General features: G+C 29.6%; 1 protein-coding gene across 3 annotated transcripts; it reads right to left on the bottom strand.

Moving 5' to 3' along the window:
• Positions 1-303: 303 nt before the first annotated feature.
• LOC122638030 (lamin Dm0-like) lies at positions 304-11,984 on the bottom strand. 3 transcript variants are annotated; one of them, XM_043830639.1, is made up of 9 exons: positions 11,796-11,984; positions 11,212-11,716; positions 4,152-4,464; positions 3,724-4,016; positions 3,430-3,624; positions 3,066-3,303; positions 2,671-2,892; positions 2,450-2,554; positions 304-695 (listed from the first exon to the last, which is right to left on the bottom strand). In XM_043830639.1, the coding sequence occupies exons 2-9, from the start codon at positions 11,631-11,633 to the stop codon at positions 657-659; spliced, it is 1,827 nt and encodes a 608-aa protein (XP_043686574.1). In that variant the 5' UTR covers positions 11,634-11,716; positions 11,796-11,984; the 3' UTR covers positions 304-656. The 3 variants fall into 3 exon arrangements, with proteins under 3 accessions (XP_043686574.1, XP_043686576.1, XP_043686575.1); XM_043830641.1 differs by adding an exon at positions 1,353-1,411 and having other exon boundaries at positions 11,212-11,984; XM_043830640.1 differs by having other exon boundaries at positions 11,828-11,982.
• Positions 11,985-12,724: the final 740 nt, after the last annotated feature.

A 12,724-nucleotide genomic window follows, 5' to 3' on the forward strand; every position in this document is an offset into this window, starting at 1 on the left:
AAACATCGAAGTGTAACATCATTTCATAAGACTAGCTTCAAGAAACATAGAAGAAATAATAATAATTCCATTAGGAGTTAGGATTTATAAAAAAAAAAAAAAGAGAAAAGAAAAAAAATAATAAAAAAAAATATATATATATATATAAAGAATTGTGATATGATAACAGTGACCAAAGAGTTATGGAAAAAAGATATATAATATGTGTATGAATAGAGAGTAAATAATAATAATAATAATAATAATAATAATATTAATAATAATAATAATAATAATAATAATAATAATAATAATATAATAATATACTTTGATTTGCTGAACATTATATTATACAATGTCCCTCATTTTAATCTGGTGGACACATACATTTTCGTACGTATTAATATTATCCTGTTTATCTGAAACAACTTTATAATCAGCTTAGAAATTTATCGAGCCCTATGGCATATTATTTACGACGTAGTCTTACTTCTTTTTGTTATTTATTTATTTATTTTTTTTTTTCTGTATGTGTCTGTGTCTGTGTGTTAATAATATAATTGATTGATATTTAGATAATGCTTGCTGCATAAAATATCGTTATTTTATATAAGCATTTGAAGAAAATCATTTGTCATAAGAGAGATGCTTATTTTAATAAATGTAATTCATTACGTTCACATAAGGCGACATCTTTCTTGACTTGGTGGGTCATCCTGAAACACAAAATAGATTACTTCAATGTTAAAAGATATTTTGAAAATAATGAAAAATTGAAGTTTTCTTTGCCATCACAGCCCAACATACTTAATGACCTAACAGAACTGTTTCTCCTCGTTTTTCATTAGTCACAAAAAAAAAGACAAGCATACATTAATCTCTTTTTATTTAAATATATATATATATTCTTTCTTTATCTTTATTTACTTTATTTGCGATTATAAAGTAAAAAAAAAAAAAAAAAAAAAAAAGAGAAAAAAGAAAAGAAAACACTTATTTCGTATTATTATTATTAAATTAATAATCGATAACGTAATTTATATATATATAAATATCGAATATATTATTATTGAATTGAGAAAAAGCTTTCCGTATAAATAATCTATAACTATATAACTATAAGTATTTCTAAAGACAATGTGGTTAACTATGAGAATGTGAATGTTTCCGCTCGTCAAACATATTATTTTCATAAACGCATATGATGTTTTAGTTATAAAAGCGTGAGTATAAAGGCATAATATAGGTGTGCTGCATGAAGACCAACAAAGTAATAAGCCAAATAATCGTAGTATGATGAGAGTGCAGAAGATATTAATATCGTTGACAAGTAGCTGAACGATCGTACATCCGATTGGTTGAAATCAACTTACATAAGATGCCCATCAGAGTTCATGTGCCCAGGCACTTAATATGGGTAGAGATATCTTCTCTATGAAAACAAGAAGCGAGTGTCGGTAAAATGCGCAACACCCTCGTAAACAAATTCGATAATAATATAACTATATATGCAATTACATGATATATTTTCTACGATTATATACTTAATGTATGTATGATATAAATATATATGGAACACTTTTACTATAATAAAATATTTTCCACGTATATATAAAATAGATATATTAAATATTATAGGGTGGGCCAAAAATTCATAGATGGATCAAAAGTTCTTAGGTGATGTTAAAAATCAATTATTTCTCATCGCAAACTTTTTGAGAGCTTAATATTTTTTCCCCTCCTTTTTCTTTTCTTTTCCTTTTTCAAATTGTAAAACCAAGTATAGGAACTGTTTTGCAATCTGAAAAAGAATTAGCTTAAAAAGTCTCGAGAAAGATGATTAATTGATTTTTAAGATCGCCAAAAAACTTCGAATCTACCATCTATAAAGTAATATTTAATCTTCAACGGTCTAAAGATAGAATAAATAGTTGGAACTTCTTCGTCTTTATCTATAAAAGTTTTTAACAAGCTACTGTCAATATAGCCACATTGTCTTCTTCTCTCTTTTTTATTATTGTTTTTGGACGTCACTAGTTTGTATACAAACAAATGATCTAAAAAAAATTTGTCCGAACTGTTTTTTTTTTTTTTACTTGTTGACTGTTTTGTTCGTCTTTTTTTGTTTTTGTTTTTTTTTTATTTTGATTTTTATTTTTTTTTTTATTTTTGTCCTACTAAAAATTAGAATATTGATTCTTGACATCACAGTCGTTCCAGTAAAAATATACGAAAGTGATAAGAGCTACTTGATCCTACGTGAATAATTTGTTTTAATGACAAGTTAATGTTGATTAACTTACTTTAAAAAAATAAATAAATAAATAAATAAATGAAAAAAGTAAAAAAAAAATGGAAGAAAAATTAGAAAGATATATGTAGTGTGTGTATATATATATATATATATATATATATATATATATATATGAACTTATCTGATATCACATATTCTCGAGATATTAATTCATACCTGCTGATGATAAAGATCTTCCGCAGGTCGGAATCCTAAACTTTCTCTATGTCGCGATACAGATGTGGACAATTGTTGTCTTTTTCTTTCAGACGTTGCCATTTCCTATTTAAGAAATCAGAGATATTTTTTTTAATACTAATTATATAATACATTTTACGCAAACATATTTAAAGAAAACGTTAAAAAGTAAAACAAGAAAGAAAAGAAAAAAATCATACTTCTGATTCATTGTTTAGCAAAATTGTAGTCATATTTTCAGCAATGAACCATTTTTGACCCTTCATAACGATATTGGATGGTGGCTCGTGCGTTGCACCGATATCGGCCGACCATACAGTTACACTTCCACCTGCATCGAGTTTTGCAGTTCGATGAAATTTAAAAACTGTTTCTAAAGTCCCAGCTTTGCGGAGAATTTGCCAGCCGCTAAGTCCAATCTCCTAATGATACAAAAAGAAAAAAGATAAAGAAAGAGAGAAAAATAATTGAATTATTTATCGCAAACCATCGTTCAAATTTTCTGATCATATTCAGAACATATTACAATCGTAATAACGTATCTTAAATTTTTATACAATTTTATGATAATATTCATATTCTAATAATAACTTACTTTGTTACCCTTGTTAGTAAGTTTCACGTATCGACCTTGAGGATCAGCTTCTGTTATCTCTATATCACCCCTTGCCGTGCCACTGATACTATAGTCACTACTACTGCGTTCTTCACTTTCCTCCAATAACGTTCGCTTCCTTTTTCCTCCTCTAAGAGGCGTTTGTCTAGCTGGAGTACTTCTACTGCTACTTTGTACCACGCAACTAATACCACTTTGTGATGGCGTTATATTCAATCTGTAAAAATAGAAATAATATTTAATCGCTTTTCTCTGACGCATATAAACACTTACTTAAAATATTTTTTTTTTTTTTTTTAATTATTATTATTGCTATTAAGAAACATTCTAAAAGTACATTTACCTAGCTTCCTCGGATTCTAACAATTTACGATACGCAGCAATCTCCAAGTCAAGAGCAACCTTTATATCCATTAAATCTTGATATTCTTGTAATTGTTGAGCCATTTCATCTCTCATTCGTGCTAATTCTGCCTCATAAGCGGCTATATTCTCCGTATATCGGATACGTTCGTTCTCTCGTAAACTTTCTAAATCCCTAGAAGAGAAATATTTTTATTTTTTTTATTATTTTTTTTTTATTAATATTTTCGCACGTAATATAAACTTAAGAAAGATCCATGTAGGAAATACATACCGGATTCTTGAATTCAAAGCATTAGTAGAAGCTTCAAGCTCGTTGATCCTTTGCTTAAGAGTATCAATTCCAGATCGAGTTTGTCTCAATTCCTCGATGGCTGTGCTAGCTGCATCACTATTACGTTGAGCATGAGAAGTCAAGTTTTTGATCTTGTTCTCATATAATAATTCAATCTCCTCACGATTGACACGCATTTGTGCCTCATATTGATCACGTAATTCTTGCAACGATTGTTGTAATTTTGCTTCGTATTGTTCGGCCAATCTTCCATCGATCTCAGAGATTTCAACCTAACAAAAAATATAAATGCGTGAATTATATATATCTTTCTTCTTTTGATAAATAAAACATATATATTTAAAAAAAAAAGAGAGAGAGAGAGAGAGAAAATAGATTATTTAAAATGAATATAAATAGAAACGAACCTGTCGCCTCGTACGCGTTTCAGTAAGTTCTTGCTGATAAACCTGATCTTTAAAGCTAATATCCTCTTTAAGACTTTGAATATGATTTTCAAGATCGATACGTTGTAACGTTTCCTCCTCGAGATGATGACGCGTATCGTTCAGTGCCGCGTTCAAACGTTCGTTCTCCTTTTCCAATTCTCTATCCTTATCCGTGATTTTCTTACGTTCGGTTTGACTTTGAGTTAATTGAGATGTCAAATCACTGATTCTCGCCTCGCACAAACTCAAATTCCTTTCGGCTATTTGCAAATCCTTTGTCTTCTTTTCCAATCTGTAATAATAAAAAGTAAAAATAAGAAAAACAATAATATATATTTAATAATATATTTAATATATATATATATATATATAATAAATGAGATAGTGATTATAAAAGTGTATTAAGTCATTTGTGATATTAAAAAAATATATATACTGTCACACAAGCTATTATGAAAATAATAAAATTACATAAAGAAATTACTTTCTTCAAAATAAAATATATTTACCTTTTCCGTCCTTATTATTATATAACAAAAATAATTTTACACAAAAATATCATTTACAAATCCAAATGTCTCAAAATATCTCGGAACGAATAAAGATATTGTAATAACTTAACTTTTATAATCATCGGTTTATACTTATTTTTATTTCAAAGATTTTGTAAGATTGAGAATCAATGGGATTTAACGTTTTATTTTCAAAGAAAATTCTAAAAGACACGTTTCTAATACTCCCCTAATTTCCAGTTAGATACCGGGAAGCTCATTCTTAAAATAAAAGCGCTTCGTAGAGGGAGGAAACTCGAAATATCGTGTTTCTCCATTCTTCTCGACTTAGATACCTCCTATCTATCTATTTTTCTCTTCCATCGTTTTAGATTAGATATGTAATTATTAAGAACATCATTGATATATTTCTTACTTTTTTCTTTCTTTCTATTTTAAACTTTAACCATCTGGTTTCATAAATCGTTGAATATTTAGTTTTATAAACAATATTTTAAAAAATTTCATTCATATTTTCAAACTCATTCTTTTCTTGATCTAACCACAGTACAAACAGGAAATTATAAACCACAATGAGAAAAATTCCTTTTAGATTAAATCTAATTATTGATAACGTCATTGACATACTTCCTTTTTTTTCTATTCTAAACATTTACCATTTAGTTTCTAAAAACTTTGATATTTCAATGTAAGATGTTTCTTTTAAATTTTCATTCATATTTGCAAATTCATTCTTTTCTTGAGCTACCATTTACGATAGAACAGGAAATTACAAACCACTGAGATGATACTCGCAAAATTAATTATCGTACTCTTCCCTTCTTTCCAGATGTTTACGAGTATCTGAATAATTCTCAAATCGAAATCTATGAATTGGCAAATCAAATATTTAATAAAATATAACAAAAAGAAAAAAATATATATATATACGATTTAATTGGTCATCGAAAAATAAAACAAGAATCATTTTAACGTCTTATGACCTTGATGACTCGAGTCTGAAATACGCGAATCTATCTTTATATCAAAAATAAAAAAAAAAAGAAGATATATATATATATACATCAGTAAGAATTTTCTAATTCTTGGATCGTGCGAAGGCCACTCTTTTTCGCCGATCACATCTCGAAATCCTTGGACTACTAGTAAAAGCAACAATGAATAATATATTGCGTGACTATACAGGACGAGGTCAAGATGTTTTTATCCTAAACGATTAAACGAGTTTCATCTGACGAATGAATCGAGCGACTACGTCATCTCCAGAAATCCTCCATTTTTATTTATGTGTATCTTTAAAAAAGAAGAAAGGAAAAGATACAAAGAAAAGGAAAAGAAAAAGGAAAAGAAAAGATAGAGAAAAAAAAAATTAGAAAAAGATAAAAAGTGATTGTGAAATTAGAAACGAAATGTTTTTTATCTTTTCTTATCTTTAGAATATTCGAAATGAATATGGCTAACCAGTTTGATTGCTTAAAACCAGTTACATACATGCATTAGCTTTATTCCACCACGCCTATCACTATCAAATGTCAAGAAAAAAGTACTTTCCATGGTGATGCTGAGGATAATTGTGATAGTAGTGGTAATGGTAGTAGTGGGGACGAATAAACTTGTCTACGGTAGGGGACAAAGAGAGAAACTCGCGTAGGAGGCTCAGCGTCTGAATCGTTTCCATTTACTTAAGTATTTCGAGTTTGAAGTCTCGAGAAAAAAAAAAACAATTTCAAAAAAAAAAATAAATAAATAAATAAAAGAGATGAAAAAAATAAAACAACATGTTTCAAAAAATATCGCAGAAAATCATCTGTTAACGTACAATTTATAAATTAATAAATTAATACAGTTTAATATACAACATAAAAGAAAAAAAAAATAAATAAATAAATAAAACAAAAAAAAAATAATAATTTCTAAAATACTTGCATCAAGTACATTCTCTAATTGCAATAATTGTAATTCATGAATTAACGAATTAGTACGACTAAAAAAAGGAAAGAGAAGAAAATAGAACTATTCTTCTGATTCTTTTGAGAAATTTGCTAAATAATGATTGACAAAAAAAAAAAAAAAGAAAGAGAAAAGAAATATTATTCGCTGTTAGAGAAACTCCAGTATCATATCGGTCAAAAGACATTCCACGAAGCCGAAGAGAACCCAAAGAGCGAGTCCTATACTCGGTTCGGCGCTATTTCAGACACGGAACACGACCCACATTGAGAATTTTATTTTCTACCATGGCGAACCAAGCAGTCTAATATTCGGTCTAACTCTTAACGACCCGTAACCCGTACCAAAGGGTACCACAAACCTTCAATACGAACTCTAATCAATCGAATTCGATCAAATTCTATTTTTATTTCTTATTGACTTTTCATTCGATTATTATAAATTAATTAAAAACTTCGATCGTTAGAAAAAAAAAAAAAAAAATGACAATGAAAGACCTAACCTCAAATCAAAATTAAAAAAACGTTTGAAAATTGGTTTTTTTTTTTTAAATATGATCGTTTGACCTCGAATTTTATAATTAAACATTATTTATTACGAATTTGATTTTTGTAAACTCAATAATAACTGATTCACAATGATCTATATGCATGCTCGATGCATACGTATATACATACGTACAATGTTCTCTCTCAGTATGGGGTAAAGACCAACCGTTTTCATCCTAACGTCTTGCTTTCCTAACGATTAAAGCAACACCCACGATGTGTGTATATAAGAATTAACTTGCAAGTTTACATTTTTATTGCAACGTCACTAAGATTAAAACTAAGCACGCATGCATATGAAAATAAACTTTTCATTCTTTAACAAATATATATATATATATAAATTTATTTTTTTTTTATATTTTTCATTTGGTTCAAAATTAAATGATTTATTTTCTTTTTATAATTTAGTTTTATAACTTTTGTTTAAATTCATCTCTTAATAAATAATAATTAATTAATCCGTTCATTCATAGAGGGCACCATGATTACTGGCATGAAACTTTTTTAATTACTACGTCAGTCGTAATAAAGAAAAAAATACGATGATAAGATTTTATATAAACGATGGAATTCATTTTTATAGTAGAAAAAAAAAAAAACTGTGTCAAAATATTTAAATCACAGCAATTTGTTCTTTTCGACGATCGTTAAATGCTTGTCTTCGACATTTGTGTCGATGAAGAAACCTGTTTGAAGTTTTTCCCGTTGCCGCGATCAATGGCCTTAAGGCCAACGGAAACCTTCTCTTTGACCGTCTCTCTCGCAATGGCCGGAATCGACCTATGATGTCAGCTACAATTCTGTAGAATTTTTCGAATCCAACAAAGCAACATTCGCATCTTTATTTTCTATGTCACGTTTCAAAGTCGTACATATTTGCACCCTCATAAAAAAAAATCCATGAATTTGACCAATCATCATCACCCGAAATAGATTTCATCGATAATTAAAAATGTCCAAGTTTATTTATTCATTTTTTGTTTTAATGTATATATATATAAATATATATATATATATATATCGTATACGTACTTATAAACATAATGTTCGATAGTATCTCATTAAAAATAATGAAGATGTTACATTTCATTCAAATTAATGAAGATATATTAATATTAATATCGACATGTTATTATTCATTTCATTGGTTTACTCGGAGTCACGTGACAAAAGCGAGTAATAAATACAATGTGATTGGTCAAGACATATTCCAAGCGAGTCATTAACGTATGTCATAAATATTTAAAAAAGAAAAGAAAGAAAGAAAGAAACGAAAACAAAAACAAAACAAAATCACGATATTCCGTTACATTTTTATTCTTTATTTTAATAGGCTCTAGCTTCAGAACTTTGCTCGTCTCGTGTTTAGAATGCAAAAATAAAAAAAACAAGAAACAACGAAAAAAAAGAAAAAAAAAAGAAAAATAGCGCTTCGAACGCTCGATCGAATACGTAGCATCGAAACGCCACCTATAAAAATATATTAAACGATAACGAATCAAACGATGTCTGCAATCGACATTTAATAGAGTTTATCTCATATTTTATATGTACTTTATAGAGAGTGGGCCGAAAGTGTTTAGATAATTTTAAAAATCAATCTAATCTTTTACGAAACTTTTTAGGTTACTTTTTCTTTTTTACTTCATATTGACCCACTATATATATATATATATATATATATATATATATAATTACTTTCAAATATGATATCTATATTCGAGTATTACGTCATTTTATTTATTAATCGAGTTTTATAATACCTAATATCGAATTCGTTATAGATAACTGCATAATAAAGAAAATGGCGAAGAGGCACGAAGAATTTCTTGATAAAACCTGTTCATATTCGATCGAGGACACCATCATCGTCATCGTCACGGTTTATCCTATCGAACGAAGAAATGACGTCATGCTTCGTGCCTCGAGAAGCATTCTTTACGTTCTTTAAAAACCTGTATTCATTTAAACCGGACGTTCCCTTTAAGGTAGCCCTTAGCAAAGAAAAAAAAACAAAACAAAACAAAACAAAACAAAACAAATCATTGATCGATCGATGGTTCCCTCCCACTACATTACTAATAATCATCATTTCAAACGTTATTTCGAGAGATACACGTTTCGAAGTAAAGATGAAAATAAATATGGCGTAAACGATGCACATTTGCAATTGAACATTTTCGTTGATATTATTCAGTTTAGCTTCGTGCTACAACGAAATTCCGAGCTACGAATCGACGAGTTAAAATCTAAACGAAAAACGAGTTTCGTGCTTTCATCGCCAGAAATATCATTTCTCGATGAATAACAGAGATAGCCGATTAAAAAGAGAGAGAGAGAAAAAGAAGGAAAAAAGAAACAAAACAAAAATCTTTTTTAGCGATGATCTTGAAAAATTTATACTCGAATTCTTATGGGTTGACTTAGTAATTAAAAGAAGTTATAACTTTTAACGAGGATAACCTAAAAATAATTAATAATGTTTTCGTTTAAGAACGTTATCGATTAGAGAAATGTTCAAGGTAGATTAGTTTTATCGGAATTCTAAATCAGACGCCATGTTAATATCAATCTATCTTTTTTTCATCGTCTAAAATAAACGATCTAATCGGACAAATTATAAACTACATATCTCGGAAAAAGGAGTGTCGTCTATCTTTTATAGGATATATATATATATATACACACACATCATGTATGTATGTGTATATGTATATCGTATACAAGTATCATATAGTTCGCTTCGGCCGTCGTGTAAGAGAGTCAATGTTTTTAGGTCAGGGAATACAGGAATGAGTGAGTGCGCTGACATCATCGTATAGTAGTAAGAGTGACGCAATCGCTCGTAGTAACGTCACGTTCCGGCTTGTACGAGACCTCGAAATATCGATTATATCTCGAGCTAGAATCGATTCTCGATGTAGTCAATTGTATTTGGACGCTTTCTCATAATATTTCAACATCCATTATCACAAACTACAAATCATTTTACCCTTTCGGACATATTGATTTTGGAAAATCTTAGCTTCTTGCAGAGACATCTTTTTCAAGCAAAGTCTCATGTTATGTATTAAAAATATTCCATTGAAATATTTTTATTACTTCTATGCTTACAAGTTTGTATAAAATTGCATAGAAAACAATGATCGTTAAAGTAATTAAACGGAGAGAACTATTAATCCATATATAAATATAGTTTTAACACGATGTCAAATATATCTTGAAAAGGTATCTCTTCTCTGACCATTTTTTTAACTCTTCTTTAATTTCTTGTATACAAGAAATGTTAGATAAGATATTAACATTAATTTACGATGATACACAAATATTTTTCAATTGCATAAAACGTGTCATTTGATTCTCTCTCTCAGAAAAAAAAAAAAAAGAAAAAGAAAGAACTGTTTCCATATTGTGTACGATAGTATAGAAGTAAACAAAGTAAGTTTACGTCTAACTGATAAGTTCATTTAAGATACGAATCTATAAATATATATAAAACATCTTTCTAAAGAAAGTAACTTTAGTTTATAAGAAACTAAAAAGAAACCAAGAAAAAAATAAAAAAGATGTTTGAGAATTCAACAATGATATCCGAATATCTAATCCTATACAAGTCTCAGATCTACGCAGAAAGATTTTTATAGTGACCGATTAAAATTCAAAGTCGAAAACTAAAAAAAGAAAAAAGAATGATAAATTGATATATAAGCGTTGTATTAATATTTAAAATTTCTTATCGACAGACCATGCTGGTGACCTAAACGATATCAAACACATATCTCGAGAGATTTAAAGCTTATAAACTTATAGATATATCGGTCTATCTCCGGTAAAATAAGAACTTTTACAAAAATTATTCTATTCTAAGAGATATAAAAGATAAACAAAGAAAAAAGAAAAAAGTATGCATGAAAGAAAACATATGTGTGTATAGTATATATACATACATATATATATATATAGGTATATATATATATATATGTATATGTATATATATATATATATAATATGATAAAATATACTCACTTATTTTTAAGTTCCTCGCTAGTATCCCACAAACGTTTGGTATCTATCTCGAGTTTGGCGCGTTCCTTTGCTGTATCATCCAATAACTTTCTAGTATCAGACAATTCTTGCTCATACATAGACTTTATATTGGAAACTTCGCGAGTACTTGTTTCCTGCGTAGTATGCACTTCCCGCGTGAGTCTTGAATTTTCGGCTTCGAGATGCCGCACCTTGTCAATATAACACGCGAGACGATTGTTCAGATTTTGTAAATCCTGTTTTTCTTGTAAACGGGAATAACGCGTTGGACTTAGTGGACTACCAGGTCTTTGTCCACTACTAATAGGCGTGGACGTTTGAGGTGGCGGTGGCGTTTGAACGCCACTCGTATTAGTCGATGACGCCGTCCCAGACGTTTTCTTACTCGTTTTTGTAGACATTTTTATTTCTTCTTCTTCTTCTACTTCTTTTTATTCTTCTTCTTCTTCTTCTTATTTTCTCCGTCCTTATTCGAAGAACTTCTCTACGAATTACAGAAACTTATACTTTTTCCTTTCGCTATCTATCCTTCGTAAAAAACCTCGGTCGAAGCATTAACTTACTTTACTCAATAGCACGCGTCCGTGAAAGTTACCTTTTATAGTGCCTTTTACTACGGCGAAGCCGAATTTCTACCACCACCACAGCCGCTACAAGAAAGACGACAACGACGAACGTGTCCGTTAACGCACAGATATTAAACCGTTTGCTGCGTGCTGACGCCAACACCGAGGCGACTCTCTCTCTCTCTCTCTCACGCGAATACCCCTTCCACATCCGACAACGCGTATCTCTCTTTCGACCAATCGCGTAACGCTATTCTCCCCATCTTTCTCTTTCTCTCTCTCTCTCTCTCTCTCTACCTCTCTCTTTCCAACGCTTCGCTTAACGAACGCCGTACCTATGGGGATTTTTCTTTCTTTAGCGCTGACCTCACGTCAGTATTTGTTTCTATATATTTCCTTAGTTCGTTTCTGATTGGTCGATGTCGGAACGTTCCGGCTTATTCGCTATTCTTTTTTTTTTTCTTTTTTCTCTTTTACATTTTCCTCACATTAGGCTTGTTTTACTTCTGCTTTATAGGTTAAAGACTTACCGAATCGTCCCAAAGACTTTATTCGTACGTATCATCGTATCGAATACTTAAATGCAGTCGTACTATTTTTACTTTTCGTTAAAATTTCTTTTTTTTATATTCTTGGTTAGGAGAGGTAGCTGGGTTCGGTGCTTAGCCAATGAGAGAACGGAATTCTTATATTGTAGCAAATAAAAAGAATATATAGTCTCTAGGCCGCATGCGCAGATTGCTTATATGATATGCGCTAGCTGTTGTGTTCGTGACGTAATTGGATTAGATTTGATTGGATATCAGGGGCGTATGTACAATTCCGGTTTTTGATTTTCGAAACTACTTGTTTTATCGTTGAGCTGATTTTCCATTTGTTAATGGTAAAAATGTTATATATACATACACATATATATATATGTATAT

The sequence above is a fragment of the Vespula pensylvanica genome, chromosome 2 (genome assembly GCF_014466175.1).
Source record: "Vespula pensylvanica isolate Volc-1 chromosome 2, ASM1446617v1, whole genome shotgun sequence".
Lineage (NCBI taxonomy): Eukaryota > Metazoa > Arthropoda > Insecta > Hymenoptera > Vespidae > Vespula > Vespula pensylvanica.

Coding starts and splice junctions, on each gene's coding strand:
- LOC122638030 (XM_043830639.1), bottom strand. CDS start 11,633: ATGTCTACAAAAACGAGTAAGAAAACGTCTGGGACGGCGTCATCGACT. Junction 3,625..3,723: donor GCTTTGAATTCAAGAATCCG/GTATGTATTTCC, acceptor TTTCTCTTCTAG/GGATTTAGAAAGTTTACGAG. Junction 3,304..3,429: donor TTAGAATCCGAGGAAGCTAG/GTAAATGTACTT, acceptor CTATTTTTACAG/ATTGAATATAACGCCATCAC.